The following is a 25154-nucleotide window of genomic DNA, read 5'->3' as shown; positions in this document are numbered from 1 at the left end:
CTAGTCCCAGATCTATTTTTGTTTATCCTTCCATCTAGTTTGAACTGAATTAGCTCATGATCACTCAAACCAAGGTTGTCCCTTACAACCATTTCTTCTATGAAGTTCTCACTGCTCACCAAAATCAAATCTAAAATGGCATCCCCCCTTGTCGGTTCTTCAACTACTTGGTGAAGAAGTCCATCAGCTATCACATCCAGAAAAATCTGAGCCCTATTATTCTTGCTAGCACTTGTCCTCCTGTCTATATCTGGGAAGTTAGTCTCCCATGATCACACATTTCCCATTAGTGTTTACTTCATGAAAAACATTAAAGAGGTCTCTATCCATATCCAAATCAGATCCTGGTGGTCTGTAGCACACCCCAAGTACTATCTCAGGGTAGGCTCTAGTAGCTTTCTTTCCCAGTGTGATTTTTGCCCAGACAGACTCTGTCTTGTCCATTCCATCACTTCTTATTTCTTTACAGTTAACCTCCTCATTGATGTACAATGCTACTCCACCACCTTTGCCTTTATTTCTGTCTTTCCTAAACAGCACATAGCCTTCAATACCTGTACTCCAGTCATGACTACTGTTCTACCATGTTTCTGTTATCCCTATAATATCGGGTTTCACTTCTTGCACCAGTAGCTCTAGTTCCTCCATTTTGTTCCCTTGGCTCTTTGCATTAGTGTACAGACATCTTAATTTTTGCCGTTTGGCTTCACTGACATTCTTTACCCTGTTAGGCATGGACATTCTACCACCAGCATCACCTGTTAGTCTGCTATCTACACTACCCTTCCTCCTTATGCCAATTCTTCTGTCCACGGCTGTATCCCCTCTTACTTTGTTTACTTCCCTCTCAAGGTTAAATTCCGGCGTGGAGATTTCCTGGACATCTCCCAACCATCTGCCTCGAATTTCTAGTTTAAAGCTCTCTTAATCAGTTCGGTGAACCTCCATCCTAGAAGTCTATTTCCCTCCTTACTCAGGTGAAGTCCATCCCGAGAGAACAGTCTTCTGTCCGTAAATGCTTCCCAATGGCCGTACATCCCAAAGCCCTCCTTATAGCACCACTGCCTGAGCCATCTGTTGATCACCATAATCTTGTTGCACCTTTGTTGCCCTTCTCTAAGAACCGGCAGAATCCCACTGAAGATCACCTGAGCCTCGATTTCCTTAAGCGTCTTCCCCAGTCTGGCATAGTCTCCCTTGATACATTCCAGAGAGTACCTAGCCGTATCATTCGTTCGCACATGAAGGACAATCAATGGATTCTTCCCTGCTCCTGCTAGGATCCTTTTCAGCCTCAGGTCCACATCCTGTATCTTAGCACCCGGCAGACAGCACACCCTTCTGTTCTCCCAATCAGCTCTAGTCACAGGCCTGTCTATTCTTCTCAGTAAGGACTCCCCAATCACATAGACCTGCCTTTTCCTGGTGACAGTGTGATTCTCCGGTCTGTCCCCTGCACCCACTGGCTGCAAGTCCTCTCGATTCCTATTCACCCTCGCAATCCTCCTGGGGCTCATATTTGGTGTTGCCTCCATTGACTCCTCCCCTCCTCTTGTAGGACTATCAGCTCTTCTCTTTTTCCTTGCTCTCTCCCCTTCAGCAAGCTCCTGCTGTGCCCCTTCTTTATTTTCCAACTCTGCAAACCTGTTCTTGAGTTCTAATTCTCCTTCACTGGCCCGTCTTTTCCTCTGCCTGTTTATCTTAGTCACATGCTTCCACCATCCACTTTCCTCACCAAGCAGTCTCTCCTCTGAATTCTTTGGTCCTGCTTCCATCTGCATGTCTGAGCTTATCCTTTCAGCCCCCTTGTGTCTGTGCTCCATCATCTGCTCAAACCCCCTCCTGAACTCAGAGTTCCCACCTGCATCTCCAGTCCTCAGATCTTTTCTTCCATCAGCTCTATCAGGCGGCACTTCATGCAGACAAAACTCTTTTCAGGCAACCCCTCCAGGATCATGTACAACTCAAGGTGGGTTGTTGAGGGGTGCACTTTCAGCACTGCCTTATCAATGATGCTGAGCCTGATTATACTGTAACTCCCCATTTTTTTTCAAACCACTTTGGATTCTCTGAAAGTTGAAGTCTTTAAACCATCATTTGAGGACATCAGTAACTCTGCCAGAGGTTAGGAGTCTATTACAGGAGTGGGTGAGTGAGGTACTGTGGCCGGCAGTGTGCAGGAGGTCAGACTAGATGATCATGATGGTTCTTTCTCATCTTAAAGTTTGAGTCTAAACACCGACTGGGATTGTGGTAGCTGCTCATTTGGGAACAAAACTGAAGCACTGATCCTGATCAGGCTGTGGGAAGCAGTGGCCAGCACATCCCTCGGCCCACGCCACTTCCTGCAGCCCCCATTGGCCTGGAATGGCGAACTGGGGCCAGTGGGAGCTGCAATGGGCCAAATCTGCAGATGCTGCAGGTAAACAAACCGTCCTGGCCCACTAGCAGATTTCCCTGGTGGGAAAAGGTTGCCAATTCCTGTCCTAGGCTAACACCTTAAGCACTGGACTAGCCTTTCTCCGATTGGTTTTACACTGGTGTTATTCCATGAACTTTATTGGAGTTCTGGGTTTACACTGGTTTAACTGAAAACAAACTAGCCTTTTATGTAGTGCATTAACTCCAGGCTAACTCTGATTTAGGAAACTGCAATTGGTTTGCGGTGGGAGAGGGAAGAAAAGAATCACTCTTTACAGAAAAACAATCATGAAGTCTCTCTCAAATCCCTGCTAGTTCCATTTGTGCACAGTCCTGTGCAGAAAGAGGACTGCCCAAGGATTAAAGGTTGAGATAAATTGCCGCTGCGGTTATAGACCGAGAGATGGCCGCACGCAGGTGCGTGCGCACAGTTTTTCTAAAGACTGGGTGCTTTTTGGGTGGTGACTTTTCAAATTTTAATTAGTGCTAAATATGGCCCTGATCCAACCAAGCACTTAACCACATAAGTAGTCCTGTGGGGGCAGATGCTCAGCTGCTGTAAGATTATTGTAGTTCGGTTTAAGTCAAAGGTAACATTAAGCACGTACTTAAGTGCTTTGCTGGATTGACCCCTGAATGTCTGGAGTAGGCACTTCCTTCTTAGAGGAACTACACCAGCCTGATCCAAAACCCATTGAACTCAATGGGAGTTTTTAATTGGTTGAGGCCCAGACTCCATGGAGACTCTTTAAGTGTACTCACTCTGAGTAAACCTCCCAGTCCGTGGTGCACTTGATCTGCTCCTCATTGGCTCACTGCACCACTTCCCTCTTCATCTCTGTGTTGCAAGAAGCTTTCTAGATTTTGTTCCAAAATCCACTTGTTCCTCACATGAGAAAGAGCAGTAAGGAAACAGCTTGCACGAGGGAGCAGCACAATTTTGCTTCTTGACTTGCAGTTTGAGTCATTTCAGAACTTCTTTAAGTTAGGCTGTTCCTGTTGGTGTATTTTGCACTGTGGTAAGCTTCCCTAAAATGAAACAGCCTTGTCAATGCACTTCAGTCCTGATCTGCAGCACTGTCTTCCGGGCCTCTTCGGAGCAGACGTGGTTGATAGTGCTGACGCTTGGGTGGTTCTGTGATATGAACAAATGTTCTTTGGAGGTTAGGAAGAGACAGGTCTTCTCTTGGAACTGCATATGCATTTACAGTCATATCTCCACTAGTGCAAGGTTCGTAGTGCATTCTCTGTTCTCCTACGGTAATCACTGATGAGGGTGTATTATAGGGTTCAACTCTGTATCCCACCCGTGAAGGATATGTGTCGGTTACATCCCTCAGCTAGAGAGCCCATGACTCTTTAGCTCATGTTTTTAGCTCTGGAGGACCCTGGTTCAGTCCCTGATATGTCAACCAAAAGCGCAGACACCACCACACTAGCACAAATTGGACTCCACCATTCACATTTAAGCCCCATTTGTCTGTGGTGGTGGTTATTATTATTGCCCATGGTGCACGTTAGCAGGTTCGTAGTAGGGCTGGTTGAAATATGTTGAATGCAACTTCTTGTTTTTGGTGGGAGGGGGGGAGGCTTTTTTGGTTTTGTTTTTTTAAGAAATCGGAGCATTTTTGTGAAAAATGCCTTGTATTTTTTCTTCAAATTTTTCTGTTTATTTTTTTAATGAATCAGGAAAACAAATCATTCTTTTTTTTGTTTAAAAAATTACGAACAATTCCAAATCCTTTTCATTCTAAAAGTATAGAAAAGAACAATTTTTCTGTGACTCAATTTTTTTTGAAAAATTTTCAGTTTTTACTTACCCCCCTTGTTTAGTAATTTCTCCGAACAGCCCACACTACACAGAAAAAGAGAGTGTGAGGGGTTAAAAATGATTTTTAATGTAATATTCTGAATAAATATTCCTTTCCTAAACATTCAAATGAAAATCACAGAGTTTTTCCTCCCCTTTTTGACTGCTTTGTTGAGCAAGCATCGCCTACTGCATGTTTAGAAGAAGCCCTCCAGACCCTTCCTGTTGCAGGACTGCTCATCATAACATCCAGCCCCACACAGTGTTGGGGAGAGGAGCCAGTGCTGTTTTGGAGCTTCGGCCCCAAAGCCCATTGGGTTCAATGAAAAGATTCCCAGGGTCTTAGTTGTGTTTGGATCAGCCACTATGTGGTTTCACACTGTTTCCTGTGTGTCCATTTCTTACCTCTTTCTTCTCAGCATTGCAGATAATGTCTCAATATTTTCTCATAGCGTTAGAGTTTTGCATGCTGGACCGTTGGCACCTTCACAGGTGGATGGGTTTCAGTTTCTTTCTTGGTTGCAGTGTTTGACTCTTGGAGCTGAGACATTTGTTGGAGACACTTGCTTATTCTAAAGAGCTTTCCAAGAACCTACCTTCATCCAGTCTCTCTGGGTTTAATAGCTGTAATTTTGCCAGTGGAGGAACCTGTAGCTGGATTCAGAGGATATGATAATAGATATAGGCACTTTAAAAAGGAGCAGGGTGGTTTCAGATAAAATAGGGCTTGGATCTACCAAATTTCCCCCTCCCCCCACCTGCCTCTAGACAAGCAGTTTATTCCCCTGTCCCCAGTGGATTCCGTGGGCTTTCCCTTCCAGGCTCCCTGGATTGAACGCTGGTTGCCCACTGACTTTATCTCCCGGCCAGCCACCAGTTGCGGATCCTAAGGATTCCTGCCTTAAAACATCTCTGAAAAGAAATGAGGACATGTACGTGTGTATGATGGGGAGTAAGAGCCTAGTCCTAACCACTGATGCTGGCAGAAAGACTCCCACTCAACTCAGTGAGTTTTGGATCAGGCTCTAAAGGCTAATATTTTGAAGCAATTTCCCCCCTGCACAGAGTTAAGTGGGAACACCCTATGAAAGCAGGGAAAAAATATTCCTCCTCTATGCTGGGGAGCTAAGGGAGAAGCCTGTGCTGTACAATACTCAGCTTGAAAAAGAGCATCTGTGTGGTGAATGCCTTGCTTTTCTATCCTCAACTAGCAGTGTGTGTACACGACCGCGCTGGGGGTTACTCAGCATGCTACACTCATCCTCTTCTTTTGCAGATGAAGAGGAAGCGCTTAACTCTATTATGAAGGATTTGGCAGCACTGGGCAAATGCGGGGGACTGCTGGACAGCAACAGGAACAAAGCCAGTGTTCACTCCAACAAACAGGTGAGCTACCTCCAGAATCCCATTGGCACGGTTGGCTCAGTCTGCGGAACTCCAGAACTCTTATAAATCTGGGCATGGCATCAGTGACTGCATTGAGAAATGTGATTATTCATTCATAGGAGGACATGGCTCTCTGTGGACAGTTAAAGAGAAAACAGTCTCCCTGTTCAGAATTTGTGCAGTCTAAGATAAGTACAGTTGCGACACAATGCAATAACTGGCAACTCCCACCAGAACAGGAAATTAAGAGCTGTGGGCCTGATTCTCAGAGGTGCTGAGTACCTGCAACTCCACATACAGTTAATGGCAGCTGTGAGTGCTCAGCATCTCTGAAAATCAAATCACTTTACCGAGGTGCCAACAATCAAGGAATGCATTAGATGTAAAACCAGTGATCTGGGTACCTGGTGCATCATAAAACCATGTGCTGTTTAAAACAGTAACTCTTCACTGAGAAGTTGAGCGCAGCTGAGTTTAGTCAGCAGCTCTTAAGTGGAAGGATATTCCATCTTGTTAAAATCGGGCAGGGTTATTGCAGGGTTATTCTGTTTCAAAAAGAAGGTAAATATGAGGCCTAATTCTGAAGCTCCCATGGACTTCAAGGGCAGGCATATATTGATTAGTTTTCCTTAATAATAATAGTAATAATAATAATAATAATATTTGTATTATTGTGGAGCATAGGAGCCCTAGTCATTGACCAAGACCCTATTGTGCTAGGCACTGTACAAATAAAGAGCAAAAAGATGGTCTCTGTCCCACAAGCTTCTCTCTCATTATTTGTGTCATGATAGTGTGGAGTAAGCCAGCGCTGCACAGACACATGGTAGGAGTCTTTCCCTGCCTCAAGGAGTCATCAGTCTAAACAGGCAGGACCGACTAAGAGTAGGAGACGGGAAAATTATCCCCATTTTACAGAAGTGGAAACTAAGGCACAGAGATCAAGTAAATTTTTTCTCCCAAGGTCTCGCACACATACTATGGCATAACTAGAAATTGGGCCTAGATCACATGTGTCCTAGTCAAGCACATTCACCACAAGACCGTCCTTCCATCCCTTTATTAATGTTGTGTTGAATAAAACTGTTGCTTAACAGGTTACGAATGCTGTCATAGACATGTTCTACCTCGGATATTTTTTTGAGAGTTGAAATAAAAGCATGAGAGTGACAGGTATTCAGCACTCTTTTAGAAGAAAAGGCCACTTCTATATGGGTCCTGAATATGGATGTAGGTATCTAAGTTTAAGCTCCTAATTCTAAGATAGATGTAATATGCTATTTGGTCTGTATGCAGAATATACAGTAGAGATTTCTCAAATTGCAGTTTGAGCAAGAGAGGAAATTTTTTTGCACTCAGTTTATATAATTGTCTAAATAACTAGAAGTCATAAGAAATCAATGGCCTTGGAAGAAATACTTCAGCAAATCCACATGGTTGTCCCATTTCTTCTAGTGCTGTGGCCAGGCAGTAGGTTGTAGTTAATTTCAGGCTGATTGAGTGGTTATCAAGTAAGGAGAAAAAAATAATCATTTACAATTTTCATGCGTGTTTTCATGACATTGGTACCTATACAAACATTTGTGAATGCATTAGAGAAAAATCCGTTCCAGTAGTCCCTCTAGAGTTTGAAACAGACATACGCATGTGCATCTGCATATATCTCTAACGTGCAGCCTGGGTGTAACAGCTGTCAAAATGAATCACTGCAGTTGTTCGGCTTGTATTGAAGAGAGTCCAAAATGTTTACAGAAGTGACTGGGAAACTCAGAGTTGGCTCCCTACAGCTGCAATAGAATCAGACGATCCAGCACAGTTCAGGATGGCTTGGAGTTGAACATTTTACGCAAGATGATGGGTGGAGAGCATAGCAAGCCACGTTGGGATGTTTTGAAGATAGGAAAAATCCTCTGAATCTAGGCTAAGTAACGAATTTCTTCTACAAAGAGAGAAAATTCTTAGCTGTCATTGAGGCTGTGGACATGCACAGTATATACAACTGTATAGTAGTATACGCCTAGTTGAAAGCAAGGGGAATACCAGTATTCGATGGGTGAATATTGAAAAATGGAAGTTATAAACCAGGGCAAGAATCTTGCAGGTGTGCTTGTATATATGCACACACACCCTTCCTTAATTTATAAAGCAGTCTGTTCATATCAGGGGTGGGCAAACTTTCTGGCCCAAGGGCCACTTCTGGGTATGGAAATTGTATGGCGGGCCATGAATGCCCATGAAATTGGGAGTTGGGGTGTGGGAGGGGGTGAGGGCTCTGGGATGGGGCTGAGGATGAGAGGTTGGGGGTGCAGGAGGGTGTTCTGGCCTGGGACCAAGGGGCTCAGAGGGCATGAGGGGGATCAGGACTAGGGCAGGGGGTTGGGGTGGAGGGTCTGGGCTGCGCTTACATCAAGCAGCTCCCAGAAGCAGCAGCAGCATGTCTCCTCTCCCCCTTCTATGCACAGGGGCAGCCAGGAGGCTTCGCACGCCACCTTGTCTGCAGTGCTGCCTTGGTAGTTCCCACTGACGGTGGTTCCTTGGCACTGGGAGCTGCAGGGGCAGCTTGCTTAGCCCCCTGGCTGCCCCTGTGCATAGGAGCCAGAGTAGGACATGCTGCAGCTTCCAGGAGCTGTGTGGAGCCGAGAAAACCCCAGCCCCTGCTCTCTGGTAGGAGCTTGAAGGCTGGATTAAAACATCTGAATGGCTAGATATGGCCCCTGGGCTGTAGTTAGGCCACCCCTGGCTTATATTGCGTCATTCTCTGATATCAGGTAACTGAATTACAACACCCACGAAGCACTGTATAGCAGCACATCCAGGTAGAAATGTTTGGTTTTGAGTGTTCATTTTTTTTAAATCAAATTTTCTATGGAAAGTAAACAATTTTTTAAAGAGTTTTCTTTGGTCAGCAACACAATTTTCCATTTTTAAAAAAAGATTGGATGAAAAATTTTCACCTTTTTCTGTGTGTCTTTCAGAAGGCAGGAGTGCTTGGTTTGTGGAACAAACATTACAGGAGAGGATGCTATAATATTTGTACACCCCCTACACCCATTCCACAGGTGTCTCTTGACATCTGTCGTCCCATTTCCTCTGACATTGGCTAAACTCATTCTTTAACTGACATTAGCTAAACTCCAGAACTTGTCTGATATGACTATTAAGATTGTGCAAAGATAGGAAGTTGCGTGTGCCAGTGTGTGCATATGTGTTTTCATGTGTGCAACACAAAATTTGATCTTTAAAATATTCATTTTTTTTTTTGTTCCTGTGCCTTTCACAGGGAGAAATTTTCTGGAGACAAAATGTTCATAGATTGCTGGTTTTCCCATCAAACCATGTGAAAATGTGCTGTTTTTTTAATGTTTCTGTGTGAAAATGGGTCTTGGTGCAGTACAAAATTTTGAATTTCAAATGCTGTGCTGATGAGAGAAGCTATAAAAGGGAATAATACTATATAGCTTTGATACTTTCAAGCCATAGAGCTCGTTATCCCCATTTTTCAGATGGGGAAGCTGAGGCATGTGAATGGGAAGTGACTTGCCCAAGGTCATGCATTAGCAGCAGAGCTGGGAATTGAACCCAGGTCTCTTGAGTCCTAATTCAGGGCTTTACCCCTAGGTTGCACTACCTCCTTGGTTTGTAGGAGAAGTAAGGTAAAGACATTTTGGGAGACAAAGAAACATAAGGAGATAAGAGATAGGGAACATAATATTGAAAATAATAATAAACAAGATCTTTTGTTAAGGATATAGACCTTTCTTGCTTCTGGGTATAACCCCCAACCTCTAACAGATTGAGGATTTAGAAGAAACTTTCCCTGGGAACAGGTTTCCCTTTTAACTGCTGTTAAATGGTTTCATCTTCTGAAGCAGCTACTATTGGCCATTGCCAGGCACGATACTGGACTGGCCGGACCATTGGTCTGATCCAGTCTGGTGACTCCTGTGTTCGTACAACACGGAAGGAGAGAGAGAGAATTGAGAGAGGAGATTGAAATTGAAAATAGTGTAGAGAGAGATGCACTGTGATCTGTTACAGGAACGAAAAAGGGGGGGCAGGGGAGGCTGGAGTAAAGCCAGAAGGGGAAGGAAGGTTAAAACAAAGCAAGGGGGAGAGAGAATGAGTTATAAATTTTTAAAAACCAATTATTTGTGGATTGCCATTGTTACAATCCAATACAACAGATGATACACACTTACAATAACAATAACTTCTGCAGTAGAACCTCAGAGTTACGAACTGACCAGTCAACCCCACACTTCATTTGGAACCAGAAGTACACAATTGGGCAGCTGCAGACACCCCTCCCCAGCCCTCAAAAGCAAATACAGTACAGTTCTGTATTCAACTTAAACTACTAAAAATATAAAGGGAAAGCAACCTTCATTCCTGAGGTGTTTGTAACTCTGAGCTTCTATTGTACTTCTTACATAGTGCTTTTCAGCAGTAGATATCAAAGCATGTCTGTTATCCCCGTTTTATGGATGGGGAAACTGAGGCATGTGGAAATGAAGTGACTTGCCCAAGTTCACCTCAGAATCCAGTGGCAAAGATGGGAATAGAACCCAGGCCTTCTGGATCCCAGTCTATTGCTCTAGCCACTACCTGTCACTGACCCATACACTTCACATTGTGCCTTCCTTTATATTGCAAAGCTTTGGGAGAGGTATGATCACTTGATTATTACTTGTTAGGTGCCCCAGAGGGAGTGAACCTGGCATTAGCCACTGTTGGTAGACAGGATACTGGGCTAGATGGACCTTTGGTCTGACCCAGTATGGCCGTTCTTATGGATGCATGACAATCTTGCACCCTGACCTAGTGGGTGTAGTCTGTGGGCGAGGAGGTGTTGGATACAATTTTCCAAGCCCGTATCCTAGTGCTTTGTGCTGTATAATTCTAAAATACCAGGATAGAACAGAGAGGCTAACCCATTATCTGCCTTTCTCCAAGCAGGCCACTTCCAGTAGACCTCATCTCACCATGAGCTTCTAAGCTAACCACACATCATGCCTTCTCATGTGGAGGGAAAGGGCTGAGATGGACGTGGAGAGACAAAAAACTAAATTGTTGAACAACCTGGCAACTAGACGTGCGGGGGATCCATGCAGATAATTCCTAATGCCAAGGATTAGTCATGTCCTATTGTGGTTTAGGGACATGGTCCAGATGTCTGGATTATAACATTTTGTAGCTAAAAACAGGGGTAAGTGTAGAACAAATCCAAGCAAAGTGTAAGTGAATGAGTTAGTAGGGGAGCCCCGTTGTCTGTGTTGGAAGATCGAGGTCAGTTTGTTTGGGGTTCACGGTTTAGAAGTGAACCTATTGCTTCTCAGATTTACAAAGTTTAACTAGAACTGTACCAGTTGAATGCAGCATTGCCCAGTGAATTCCTGAACTAGTGAATGGAAAAAGAGGAAAACAGTATGCCCTGCCCCCTACCATGGAGTACATCAAGGAGCCACCCACCAACTAATAGAGAAACCACCACAAGGAAAAAGGGACGGAAATCAGACTGGAACTTTGGACAGAGCAATAACAGAGCTTTTATAGAGAGTTTGTTATCTGGACGTTTAAAGCACTTTAAAACATGGGTCAGTATTATTATCACCATTTGACCGGAGGGGAAACTGAGGCAGAGTAACCAGTCCTAGGTCAGATAGCGGGGCAGTGGCATAGCTGGGAATAGAATGCTGGTCTCCGAGGCCAGCACAACAGTGTACAGTAAGGGGAAGAGAATTCCAGAGTTCTGGGGCTTTAACTGTGATGGTCTTGCCTGTGAGGGTCCTGTTTGAAATTTTAACACCAAAGAGTCAGCAGCTCCATACCCATCAATCTTGTTTGCCACAGTGGGATGTGAAGCAAGAGGTGCTTGCTCCTGTGTCCTAAATTAATGAAGGCTTTAGGCCAAGATTGTCAAGAGACTCAGGATTTCGGGTGCCCAACTGCTGATGCCTTCAAAGGGTCCAGATGTTCAGAGGCTGGGACTCCCTGTAAGGTGCACTCCAGATCAGTGGTCACTTTTATGAATAGTGGCTTTAAAAAATAACAGTACATATAGGATTAGATGAAACACCCTACTTCCGAGAAGTGCCAAACTTTGTAGAGATGGTGACTGGCTTGAAATCTGAACCAAAGAGTGGTTCAGAATTTCGCAAATGGCACTTTTAGAACAGGTCAACACTTTTGAACATGCCTAAATTTGTGGGGGGAGGGGGCAACTGGAAGATTTGCAAAATGGAACCCCGGTTGGCGGAATCAAACCCTCACATCTGAACATTCTTGAACTACAGAGTGTTTGAAATTCACCCCAGATCTACCTTTAGTCTGATAGGTTTCCATTACTAGAGTATCTGAGCACCTCACAATCTTTAGTGGGTTTATCCCCAGCACCCTGGGAGACAGGGAAGTGCTATTATCCCTATTTTACAGACAGAGAATTGAGTCACAGACAGGCTAAGGATGGGATTCACTTATGCACCTTAGTCCCATTGAAATCAAGGGGATTTAGATGCCTAAATACCTTTGTGAATCCCACCCTCAGTGATTTGCCCCAGGTCTAGTGGGAAGTCTGTGCTAAAGCATGGAATTGAATCTAGGTCTGACTCCTGGGCCGGTACCCTAACACTGGACCATTCTTCCTCTGAGCTTTGGGTCTTGGACCCATCTCTGACTTAGAGTAAGACTTCGAATCATGCTCATTGCGCTGTTTACTTAATGCTGCTTAGTACAGTTTCTGTGTTTCTGTACCTGTCCATAGTAAACTGCACTGAGCAGCTGCTTCAGACGAATGCATTAGTCTGCAGTTTAATGCAACGAACAGACCTTTCTACTCTTCATTAGACATTGCACCTCCCAGCTTCCGCTCCACTTTCGACATGCGCCCCAACCCAGTTTGTCTCCCAGCTCTGAGTGAGACCTCTCTAAATGGGAGCTGAGAGTTCTCAGTGTAGCCCAACAGGATCTATTCTTTCTAAGCCGTTTCCATTTCCAGGCTTAACGGTGTGGTGTGAGTATGTGTTTGTATTACGAAAGCAGTCTGCTCTTTAGGGAACTCTGCATAAGATCATGATTCACCTCCTTTGGAAGCACTTTTTCCATTTTCCAACATTTCTCCTAATCTAAACCAGTGAGCATGGCTGCTTTTCCCAGTTTCATAGTGAAAAGCACGGGGGAGGGAAGCAAAGCAGAGTTTGGCTAACCTCACAGGGTGTGTATTCTTTAGCTGGACAAGTTCTAGTTAGAAGCAGTTGATCCATTTACTTCTCACTGGCCTGCAGGAGCTGGAATGGAGGAGACTTCACAGTTCTTGCTGATCTTTTCCTTTCCAACCCGCTAGGGGCTGCAGCTAGATTTGCTTCAACATTTTTTTTTTCTCAGAAACCAGGAGGTTTCAGCCTTCTCTTTAATTAGCATTTTTAAGAAAGAGGCCAAAATAACCCTGGAAAGTTGGTGACACACTTGTGGTTGCCACGGTGGCTTCATTTTATTTTTCCTTTTAAGGCATTCGGAAACGTAGCAATTGAAATATCAGAAGGCATTTGTTATCTAGGCTATGGGGAAACGCCAATAGCAATACCTTGAAGGAGAATGGTCAGGAATCAAGAAAAGTTGGTGGTATCCCCTGTCACTTTTATTTACATGTTTATTATTATTAATAATAATAATAATAATTGTATATTAAAATAGAGCCTAGAGGCTCCATCCAAGATCAGGGCCCCATTCTGTTAGCTGCTGTACAAACACTTAGAGCTTGTCTATACCAGGGTAAAAGATGTCTTTTAAAACTCTAGTCTAGACATGGCAAATTGGGTTTTATGTCCAAAGTGACCAGTAACACACCGGAGGAAGGAGGGTTGAGTGGCTAGGGTGCTTAGAACACGGGAGACCTAGATTCAAATATTTGCTCTGCCACAGATTTTCCTGTGTGACATCAGGCAGTTTATACCTACACTGCCATCAGGGGTGTGGCTGCAGCTCACGTTGACATACCTGAGCTGACTTTGATCTAGCTAGCGTGGGTGCCAGTACTTGTACCAGCAGCAAAGGCTAGCCTCGTGAATACAGCCCTGCCCAGGACTCTTAAGCAGCTGCCACAGCTACACTGTTTGTGTTACTTGAGGTAGCTTTGATCTAGTTACATGCTGCCTGACTGCGGCGTGGACCTGCCCAATGTCTCTTCATGTCTCTGTCCTCTTTCTGTAAAATGGGGATAATAGCACTGCCCTACCTCACAGGATAAATACATTGTGAAGAGCTCAGACACTGCAATATAAACACCTTATATAGATGGGGCTTTAGGACTATAAGTGGAACTGTTCTTTTTTTTATACATAGGCTTGTATTGATCATTATTATAAACAGCTAAAGTAAGTGTCAGCTGTCCTATCGACTTACGCTGACTGAATGAGTTCTTAAGTGTCATGCCAGAAGCTGAATTTTGAGGAAAGGGGAAAGCCTTGTGCCGCAAAGGACAGCTTGTCACCTATCGGGTTAGCGGGGTCAACCAGCGTTGTCAGTTGCTTGTGTATATGTGCTTCCCGTGTGCTTTCCCAGCTCTGTACAAATAGCTGATTCAGCAGACATTGATCGTACTACCCAGTGTGGTTAAGTGCTGGAGGCTGGAATGGCGTTGCCTCCGTAGTGCTGTTTAGGCTGCTCAGTGCTTTTGTTCTTGGAGCTTCATTGTTACTAATAGATCATGCAGAAGACTTCAGTGTTACTCATGAAGAAAGACCACAGACACTTGGCCAGGCTTATTGCCACCTAGACATAGTCTCAGCTCCCTGGCGCCATAGTTACAGGTCCACTGACATGAGTTCCTGGTAGCAAGGAATGTAGCAAGTCGGCAGCAGGAGTTTGTTCCATCCCCTAGGCCATGCAAAGAATTAAAGTAAAGAACCCAGACATTTATATGCTAAGAAAAACAGCTAAAATACCCAACCAAGACACAACCTTACGATGTATTTCATGACTTCTATTCCTATTCATTACTTCCCCTTGTTCCTAATATTTTGGACGAAACATCCCTATTCATTATATTGTCAAACCATCTTATCTTGTACTCAACTGGGATGCAGCTGTACTTGCTGAAATATATTTACATAAATATCCATTTCCCAGTCCACTAGCAACAACTTTGCCAAGTTCACGTACAGGACAGTGAACTTGTAAGCATCTGCTTTAATACATGACCTGACTTTGGTTCACAGCCTCTGGTTCAGGCCTCGGATCTTGCACCAAACTCTCTGTATTTGGTGTATGTTTGTTGTGGGTGTCTCTGAAAATGTTTGTGTTACAGGAAGACCTGGGGCATATGAGAGTGATTTTAATCTAAGCCCTGTAAAGATCAACTACCTGCTACAGCAATAGGCAGCTTAGAGTGAGAGAGAAAAGATAGAACCATGGATTGGGAGTCAAGAGACCTGCATTCTGTGCCACTGACCTGCTGTATGATCTTAGGCCAGTCATTTTGTCATCTCTGTGCCTTAGTTTCCCCATCTTTAAAATTGAGATAATAGTACTGGCTGAAAAACCAGAGTATTTTTGTAAATAACTGAGAGGTATTTTGTTCAAAATCAGTTTTTTGATTGAAAAAAATCAGAAATTTTGTCCAGCTCTAATTCTTGTCCACGTTGTAAAGTGATTTGAACTCTGGGGGTGAAGCACTCAAGAGCTAAATAATATTAGTTAGCATGTCCCAGCATGGCCGCCCCTTGTTTCACTAAATGTATCACTTGCTTTTCTGCTACCTCTCTACCTTTTCTCCTGCACTGCCCAATACCTCCCGTTGAAAGGAAGAAAGTAAATTAATATGGAATACCTGACACATGTGAAGCCCAGTTCATCAGGAAATCTCCCAAGTGCTTTCCAAAGGAGGCTGTTGTTAGCCTCTCTGGGCCTCACTTGTAAAGGGGGCTAAGTGATATGGCCAGGATTATCCAGCATCCCATGGCACAGGTGATTGCTGTTGTGTAGGTTCCTAAGAGAGTGGAAGGCTTCTCGCATGGCCCCTCAGCCACATGCAAGAGTCTCTCATGATCTGCCCCTTAATATTTGCAGTGTACTTTGAGGTCCTTGTATGAATGGTGCTGTAATTGCTTGTGTCTTGGTCTTGTGGTTGGGGCCCTGAACTGGGACTTACGAGATTTGGGTTTAGTGCTTGGCTGTGCCACAGCCGCCTCTGTCATGTTGGGTAAATCACTCGGGACCAGATTTCCAAGTTTGCAGCACCCACAACTTGGGCTTGATTTTCAGAGGTGCTCAGCACCCAGCATAGTCTTGGGTCATCTGTGCCAAAATTTTCAAGAGCTGATCATGCAGTGTGCTGAGCAGTTGTGAAAATCTGGCCTTCAGTCTCTTTGTACCTCACTCCTACCTGCACAAAGAGGATAATAACAGCACTTCCTTTGTCTCTTTCGTCTAGTTACACTAAAAGCTCTTTAAGGGAGGGACTGTCTTTTGCTGTGTGTACATACAGCACCTCGCTTGGGGCCTTGATCTTCATTGGGACTTCTAAGCAGAACCAAAATTCAAAAGGTTAATAATAATAATGTACTGCCAAAGTAGAAAGCATTGCAAATTAAATATTATTAGCTACAGATTGAATAAAGTGAGGGAAGGATTCAAAACAAGAATGTAACCACCTGATTAACTTCCTGTTTTTCTCCTTTCCAAATGTGTATATTTTAAACCCTCCATTTTAAGTTTGTGGGTTTTTTTTTATATACATGTACGTTCAAAGTGTTTTTCTCCCGTGTACCCTGCTTGTTTATGTTTCTCTCCTCACTAGTGGAGCACAATTATGTGAGGCAGCTGGTGTATTTTTGTTGGCCGCTGTCCGTGGAAGATCTGCCTTGTTGTTGTTGTTAATGTAGAAGAAAAGGATGCAGCAGGGTTCTTTTTTTCTCTCTCTGGAGTTTTTACAAGTGTGTTTGACATTTTCCAGCAACGAGCTGTTTTTAACTTATTTGTCTGAGAAACTGCTTGGCTCAGCATAAATCTGCAGAGCGTTTAAGCATGTATTTTACTAAGTTGGGGTGAAAGTTGCATGGGGGCTTTCCTCCCTGTGTTTCCTGCTTCACTAGTGGGGTGAATCTCAAAAGAATCTGGCACTGATTTGCCTCTCATTTATACAGTGTAAATATCCGCTGTTTTCCAGGGAGTGAATCCTGGTGTTGGTGACTCAGCCAGGCCCTGCATTTGGATTCACATCACAGGAGCATCCAAAAGTTTCGATTGGGAATGGCCCTGACTCCACCCCATTTCTCCTCTACCAAATGCCCCTCAAGCAGCAGAGGACTGCATAACCCAAGCCCAGATCCATGCCCATATTTTGCAACTGGCTGCTTGCTACCTCTAGGAAGGTTCTAAACCAGAACACTTGGACCTGAAACAGTTGGGCAATTGATCTTGGATTACCACCAGATAGGTCTGCTCAATGATCTGCGGGGAGATGTTGGATGACATGGGAACTGAGTTACTGCAGAGAATTCCTTCTTGGGCGCTGGCTGGTGAGTCTTGCCCACATGCTCAGGGTTTAGCTGATCGCCATATTTGGGGTCGGGAAGGAATTTTCCTCCAGGGCGGATTGGCAGGGGCCCTGGAGGTTTTTCGCCTTCCCCTGCAGCGTGGGGCACGGGTCGCTTGCTGGTGGTTTCTCTGCAGCTTGAGGTCTTCAAACCAGTTTTGAAGATTTCAATAACTCGATCCTGGGATAGGGGTTGTTATAAAATTGGATGGGTGGGGTTCTGTGGCCTGCCTTGTGCAGGAGGTCAGACTAGATGATCAGATTGGTCCCTTCTGACCTATTAGTCTATGAGTCTGAGTCTCCCCTCCTCCCCCTGAAATTTGGGATGTTTGAAATCCAGTTCAATACTTCACCACTTAGACCTATCTCTAATGTGGATGTTGATCCAAAGCTTTCCAAATGGGCTGCATTCTAATGTAAGCACCTGAATAGCACAGACCTGGAATTCTCATGGGGACACACTTCCTGATGCATTTCTGATGCTTTTCCTTCCAGTACTGACTGGAGCAAATGGACTTACTAGGAGAAGAGGCCTTCTTGGGATATTTTAGCATTTAAGGTTCAAAACTGGAAATAAAAATATAACTCTGCCCCGATACAACGCTGTCCTCGGGAGTCAAAAAATCTTACCGCATTACAGTTGAAACCATGTTCTATCCAAATTCGTGTTGTATCGGGTCGCATTATATCGGGGTAGAGGTGTACCCTCTTTTCCTGAAGCTCCAAAAATTGGTGGCTGGTGGTCTTTATTGTTCTAAACTGGCTCACTTCTCCCTCTGCTGTGTGTTAGCTCGTCAGACATGGCTTTTAGGGGCCAGTCCTCAGATCTGCAATATCCCTGGACTTCAGTATGTGTTGCATTACTTGGGACCTTTGAGGATCTGGCCTTTTAAAAATAATCCTAATGAGCAGCTAGCTCCTGGTTCCCCATTTGAGAGACAGCCATTTTAGCTCTGCCTTTCTTTTGAAGGATGAGAGTATGGAAACTGTGCCTTCATGCTCTGGAAATGCAGGGTTAGCGATAAGAAACACGCTCAGGAAGTGGTGTCACCCACCCATTCAGGAGTTATCCTTTTCAGATGCAGGGAGTATACGACTGATTCTTCATCAGTCCTACGCCCACAAAGGGAGGTGGGGAATACATTTGTTGCTAATGGAAAGAAAATAACTAGTTTAGTGTGTACGGGGGGGAGGGAAGGGGGGGCAGGGGAGGGGAGGATAGGACTAAAATGCCTCTTGTTAATTGGGTTCCCCTCTTGAACCCAAGTGGTTCCAAGTGCAGCATGGTGAGGGGTGGGGTAGCAGGATGACGGTATGCTTCATGCACTGCACTGGAACTGCAGAGATCTGGGGCAGTGGAAGGTCCCTAAAAATGGGGGGGGTCACTGACACCTGAACTGTGGTCCCCACCTCCTTGCACCGCCCCTTTCTCCTGAACCCCTACTCTAATGCCCCCTCTTCTGCTGAGCCCCACCCTTCACTCGCTCCTCCATGTCCCTTCCCTCCTGTCGCTCGCTCTTATGGCTGTTAAAAAGTGATGGGGCCTTCCCCTCCCCCCCCACCCGTCTTGGTGCCCCTGATCTGGGGTGAGTTGCTTGCACTTCAATAGACTCCTTGTGCAGTCTTGGGCAAGTCACTTACTCTTTCTCTGCACTGGGGCTGAGACAGAGGTGACTGGGTCTAGTGATTGGAGCAGGAATCAGAGTTGGAAGTCGGGCCACGGGTCAGAGCTAGTCAGGTCTAGGATTGCGGTTAGAGCTGAAGTCAAAGAGTCGTGCCACGGGTTGGAACCGGATTCAGAGACCAGAGGCAAGGATCAGGAACTGGGCGGTAGGTAACCAGGAGCAGGTCGTGAAAGCAGTATCCAGGGCTTTGTCTACATGACACAGCTTTTAGTGACAGGGCTGTGTTGCCACAGCCATGCCGCTAAAAGTCATGCAGTGTAGCCACTGTTTGTCAACTCTCCGGCCAATGAGCGGGGTTAGCATCTCCTGCCGACAATGTGCTGTTCATGTTGGCACTTGTCTCAGCAAAACGTCTGTATTTTGGGGGGTGGGTGTAAAACACTTCTGGAAGACACAAGTTTGGTTGTTTGTTTGCCAGTTTAGACATAGCTCAGGAGTCAAGCAAGTGTGCAGGGCCCAACATAGCAGGTAGAGGCCAGTTGAGCAGACAACTTCCTGTGCCCCTCTTTGAGTTTAAATAGGAAGCCCTGACCAGTCGGAGTTCATGTGCTCCTCCCACCAGGGTCGGAGAAGCATGGCCTGGTGTAACTTCAGGTTTCATGGTTTCTCCTGCTCAGTTGACTAGTAATGAGCTACAGGGTAGGAGCAGGGCAGCAACTGTTGACTAGGAAATCTGCAGACCCACTTGCAAGAACTAAGTGAGTGGGACAGGTTGCCTTGCTTCCCCAGCAGCAGAGTGAGGAGAATACTCTTTCCTCCATCCTTTGTCTGCCTTGCTTGTGAGCTTTTTAGGGTGGGGACTGCCTGTGACTCCTAGTGTAATGAGTCCTTGATCTCAGCTGGGCCCTCTAGGTGGAAGACAAAGGTCACTTCTGTGTGCGTACGTACAGTGCCTAGTGCAATGGGATTGCAGTCTTGATTGGATTCTGTAAGTTATACCATAATTAATAAAAGCTAACACCATCAACTAGAGTTGGGTGGATGTTACAAGCTCAGTTCCAAAATAGTATTGGATCCAGTTTGGTTTATTTCCTTACCTATGTTGCTATGCAGTATGAACAGCTGCTAAGCTTTACCCTGCAGGTGGCTTCATTTCAGTTGATGAAAGGCTCTGAGAACTTCTGCTGAGAGAGACATTATGGGTAAAACTTTCCAGAGCACTTGAATGACTTGGGAGCTGAAGTCCCATTTACTTTCAATCAAACTTAAGTGCTTAAGTCACTTTTGAAAATGGGATTTCATGGCCAAAGTCATCTAAGCGCTTTTGCAAATTTCATCCTACATAAATGTAAGTTTGTCGATAAACTTAGTTTATCAATGATGTAGCTTTAAAGGGTGAGTAGTTAACAGTCAGTGTAGGTACCATTTATTTATGCAGAAGTTATTTTTGTCGCATTATGGGCCAAGGACAGTTCTCAGGTAGCTGAGCACAGCGCTCCCGTTGATACCCGGCTTCTGTTGAGTTTACAGTCAGAAGGCATTGTGGCCCTAAATGGACTTGATCTAAAGACCACTGAAGTTAGTGGGAGCCTTTCCAATGACTGCAGTGGGCTTTGGATCAGATCCATTTCAGTTAGACTCACGGGATCTTGGGCGCTAACTGATTTCCTTTCTTTCAGCAGCGGAATGCCAGGATCAAGTTTGAATATGATGGCGAGAAAAGGTGCGTTCCTGACCCGTTTCTGCATTTCCCTTGGTGCAGAGGGGCAAAGAGCCCTTGCTCGCCCTCACCTGCGATTGTAACTCCCATTATAAGCAGTGAGAGCTTAGCATGGGAGAGGCCTATGAATTTAGCCATAAGTATTTCCTGGGACGAGTGAACAGGCAGATTAGTTCCCAGCTGTGGTTCTTTAAATGCGACTCACCAGTAGCTTTATTCTCAAACCCTGGTGTATTTAGCTGGACTTCAGGCCTCCCACATGGGTGTATTCTTCGATTAATAGCCTGTGGCACTTACTTGAGATAACCAGATTCTGGGCACGGGTCCCATAATAACAGAGCTGTGATTTGAAGGCCGCCTGCCCTCCCTGCTTGACGTCTATGTGGAAGGCTCTCAGTTGTTGGAGGGTCCAGTGACAGTGGTGGAGCAGGACACTTTAGAGAGTCAGGATCTCTCGGGCTAAGATGCGTGATAACTAGTGCACTATGAATAGGGCTCCGTGTCTATCGCGGAAGTCATGGAATCCATGACTTTCTGCAACTTCAGTGACTTCTGCAGTGGCCGGTGTGGCTGACTCCAGAGCGGCGCAAGCAGATAGTCCCGGGGACAGCCACCCCAGCCATTGCTGGAGCAACCAGCCGCTCAAGCGGCCCCGCAGCCAGCTACACGGGCTGCTGCTCAGGTGGTGTAGCTGGATCTGTGGACTGCCCGAGCAGCAGTCCCTGGGGTGGCCAGAGCAGCGAACAGCTGCTGCTCCAGCGATCCCCAGCAGTGGCCCCCTGGAGTAACTCCCCACAACAGCATTCCCCCCCAGGTATCCCCTCAACAGCGCCCCCTCCCCCCAATTTAGTCACAGGTGTTTTTAGTATAAGTCATGGATAGGTCATGGGTGTGAATTTTTGTTTATTGCCCGTGAGCTGTCCATGACTTTTACTAAAAATACCCGTGACTAAATGGAAGTCTTAACAACGAGCCAAGATACTTAGATAATACACACATAGTACAGGGGGTCAAATCCTGCCTTCAGATATGCAACCTTTCTGAAGTCAATGGGCACTTGTATCTGAAGGTGGGCTGGTGTACGACTCACCGTGTAAAATCAAACCATCGTCTGCAGTTCCGTACTGCTCTTCGTAGCCACAGAGATGGCAGATCACAAAGAAAACTAGCCAATGCCCTGTGAGTGGCACCTCTGCTAAATCTAGATGATGCGCTGCTGGGCTAGATCCTGCCAGTTGCAGCCCCTGTACACCATAGAGAGGGCGGAGGGGTTAGGCTGCAGCTGGAAGCCTCAGAAGGATCTGGATGGGGTCAGCCAGAATTCCTCCTGGGCACCACAGGCAGCTAGCACCATATTAGCAAAGAGCAGGGTCCATGCTCCCCAGCCACCTGTAGCTGTTCTGGGGGGCGGGGGGAGCTACTTGTGGGCTCACTGCCATGAACTACCCCATGTTATTGATCACTGTTACTTATTAACATGGCACTTATGGGATAAGAATACCGGTCCCTGCTCCAAAAAGTTGGCCATCTAATCCAATACCATGGCACCCATGTACCCACGTGACGCTTGTGCTGTTCATTTTCTGTATGTACGTACAGGATTCTCCAGTTTCCAAGACCAGTCAAATTCAAAGAAGTGCTACAGAAAGTCATGGATGCTTTTGGACAGATGATGGATTTGCACTATGCAAACAATGAGGTACTAAGCTGTTTGTGTTTACAGCCTGGCAGGGTCCCAGTTTCAGACTTAAACAGTGGTTTATTCCTAATCCTCTAATTTGGGGACAGAACATACTGATGGGGAAGAAGACAATCCTTCCTGATGTTTTCTGTCCTACTTAGCATGCAATAGCTCTGTGTTAAGATGCTGACTGAACTGTGTCTAGCTACCGAAACAGGGAGCAGTAGCTAACGCGGCTCTCTCAAAGGACTTTAGTACAGTATGGGGTGGTGGATGGAGAGCCAGAACAAACGGTCCGCCCCCTCAGATGAGGGAGGGCCCACGAAACCCAGAACTTAACTGACTGACAGCTTTGGAGAAGTAAGTCCTCTGCTTATGTATCGGGACGGGTACAGCACAATCAGCAGTACAGCTTTCTCCACCAAAGTGCCTGGTTTGATAGGGGCAGCTGTAGGAGTGGTTGGTTCACTGAATCCCAGGGGCTGCTGCTGAGGCTGCCAAGCTAATACCCACTTTTTTTGAGGCTGCAGTGTGGGCTTCTCACTAGGAACTGGGCTGAAGCCACTAAACTAGTTTCATATGCTCCATTGAAGGGGCATCAGATGGGATAGATTTGAGGTCACTGCTGATCTGGGCTGACTTGAACCCAGGCCATGACAGCTAACATGGTAGGGAAGCTTGTACTTTCACCCCTTGTGCTGCGCTACTTTGGTGGGTAAGTGTGCCCTAATTCCCTCCAATGCCAGCACTGAATTCATTTTAATGTAGCATCCCAGCTCCAAGCCATGTTAGCTTATCATTAGAACTGAACTCTCCCCACTGTATGTTTCTGTGGCAGACGCTCCAACCCAATGCAAGCATCAGTCCAGTCATCCTTAGTCATCAGTGTGTGTATTCATGGATTATTAAGGACTGAGGGAATGGATCCAGTGCTTAATTTGTAACAAAAGAGGTGCTGGGACTCAAGCAATATTTATTTACTTTCATAACAGACTCGGCAACCCCAGAGGTGCCGGGGCTACTAACTGCCAAGCCTAGAGGTGCTGGGGCTCAGCCCAGCAAGCGTTGGCACAAATTAAGCAGTGAATGTACCAGGATGAGGGCTCTGTGTTTGTCACAGAAGTCACAGATTAGGTGACTTTCTGTGATTGCCGTGACTTCAGCGGCGGCCAGCGTGGCTGACCCCAGGGCTGCCCAAGCAGCTGGCTCGGGGGCCAGCTGCTCAGGTAGCCCTGGGCACAGTCACACAAGCCTCTTCTGGAGCAGCTCTGCAGCCAGCCGCAGCTGAAACAGCCTCGGAGCCAGCCGCACCGGTCACTGCTCAGGTGTCCCCAGGTAGCTGGCCCTGAGAAGTGACCTGAGCAGCGGTCCCGGAGAAGACCGGAGCCGCTGGACAGCCCGCTCCTGCCCCACAGCAGCAGCCCTCAGGGGCATCCCCTAAGTCCCCTCCCAGCAGTGGCCCCAGGTCCTGTCCCCATCCCTCCCCCCCACAGATTTAGTCAGGGGTACTTTTAGTATAAGTCAGAGACAGGTCAGACTGTGATGTTTTGTTTATTGCCCATGACCTGTCCATGATTTCTGCAAAAAATACCCGTGACTAAATCATAGCCTTAACCATGATCATCTTGTCACCTACAGTCCTGCATATCAGGGCGCTATTTGCATACCAGGATTTGTGGAGTCCCTACCAAGAGCTTTGAAGGCGCAGGCTATGAGTTGCCTTCACATCTGGTCCCTCTATTGAAGGCAGAATCAGACCGTAGGGTTGATCATATAGTCCCAGACCCTGGTAGTTAGTGCTTCAGGCATTCTGACCTGCTTGTATAGTGGAGTTGGTCAGTATTTTTGTTCAAATCTTTATTTTGATGGAAAATTGCCTTTTAGTTTAAAAAAATAAAGTCTGTGGGAAATGATCAATTTCAATGAGAATTTTCAGGATTCTGTTGGAAAAACTGAACCGTGAAAACTTTGGGCGTTTCCAGTTTTTTGACAAAACCCCAAAAAACTTGTGAAGCAAAAGTTGACCTAAAAGTTTTGTTTTCATGGAAACTTTCTGCAAGAATATTAAAAAAAAAACAACCAGCTCCACTAGACAGTCTGATTCACATCCCACTGGCTTGAAATGGAAAGCAAAAGAAACCCGCAGCCTGCCTGCTCATGTATAAAACAATCATTAGGGGCCTTAATTAAAGTACAAATGAAAAACACATATCCTCCTTTTTTTTTTGCAGAGTGAGATTGGACCAACAAATAGAAACTCCCTATCGTGTAGGGCCATGTCTTTGATGGGCTTTCTGCCAGAAGTCTATTTGCATAGGCACAGTTTTATATGCATAAATAACTTGCATATGCGATTTTTGTGGTCAGATAACAGAACACGTGTCTGCAGAACCCATCTGAACTTGCTGTGCCACCTGGGTTTTGTATGTGCAAATTCTGCAAGCAATGCTGTTGCTAGTGCTCACAATAAATGTCTAACGCTATGGCAGAATTGACTCTCTAGGCTGAAGCTTTGAATGTAGCCAGAAATGTTACACATTTTCTAATCTTGGGCATTCTCTGATAGTCCCTGCCGGAAAAAGCCTGCATGGAATTCTCCAGGAGTGAGTCACTTCATTCCAGGTTTCTTTCCACTGAAAGACTCTTCCAACAAGAACAAATAGAAGTTTATGTAACATACTGTACCCTCTGCTAGGGAATGCCTGCCTGTGCACTTGCATAGCACCTAGCACGATCCTGAGTAGGCCACAGGGTGCTGCTACTTTAGAACTAATAAGTAATTATAAGCATAAGAATGGGATTAGATTTTCTTTTTCTTTCTGTAAATCGTCTGTGTGTGAAAATCTGCACCCATTGATATACAGGGTATTATGCATCCTAAAGTGTTATCATGGCAATAGAATAAACCAGTGAAACAGAACTTACAGAAAGGCTGTCCATGACACACCGTGTTTGGGCTAATAGTGTGTTCTGGAAACAAA

General features: G+C 45.5%; 1 protein-coding gene across 5 annotated transcripts in view; it reads left to right on the top strand.

Annotated features, from left to right (window-relative positions):
• The window catches only part of LOC115645395 (mitogen-activated protein kinase kinase kinase 3-like), a 123876-nt gene that overhangs the window by 53622 nt on the left and 45100 nt on the right, over nt 1-25154 (top strand). For 3 of the 5 annotated variants that reach the window (XM_030549987.1, XM_030549988.1, XM_030549989.1), the window contains exons 3-5: nt 5508-5617; nt 20452-20495; nt 22092-22191. In XM_030549987.1, the coding sequence (XP_030405847.1) occupies nt 5508-5617; nt 20452-20495; nt 22092-22191 (254 nt within the window). The remainder of the gene's footprint in view (nt 1-5507; nt 5618-20451; nt 20496-22091; nt 22192-25154) is intronic. The other 2 variants (XM_030549990.1, XM_030549991.1) reach the window with 2 other exon arrangements.

Source organism: Gopherus evgoodei, chromosome 2 (genome assembly GCF_007399415.2).
Source record: "Gopherus evgoodei ecotype Sinaloan lineage chromosome 2, rGopEvg1_v1.p, whole genome shotgun sequence".
NCBI lineage: Eukaryota > Metazoa > Chordata > Testudines > Testudinidae > Gopherus > Gopherus evgoodei.
Note: the sequence above shows the minus strand (reverse complement) of the source record. Positions and strands in the feature narration are given on the sequence as shown.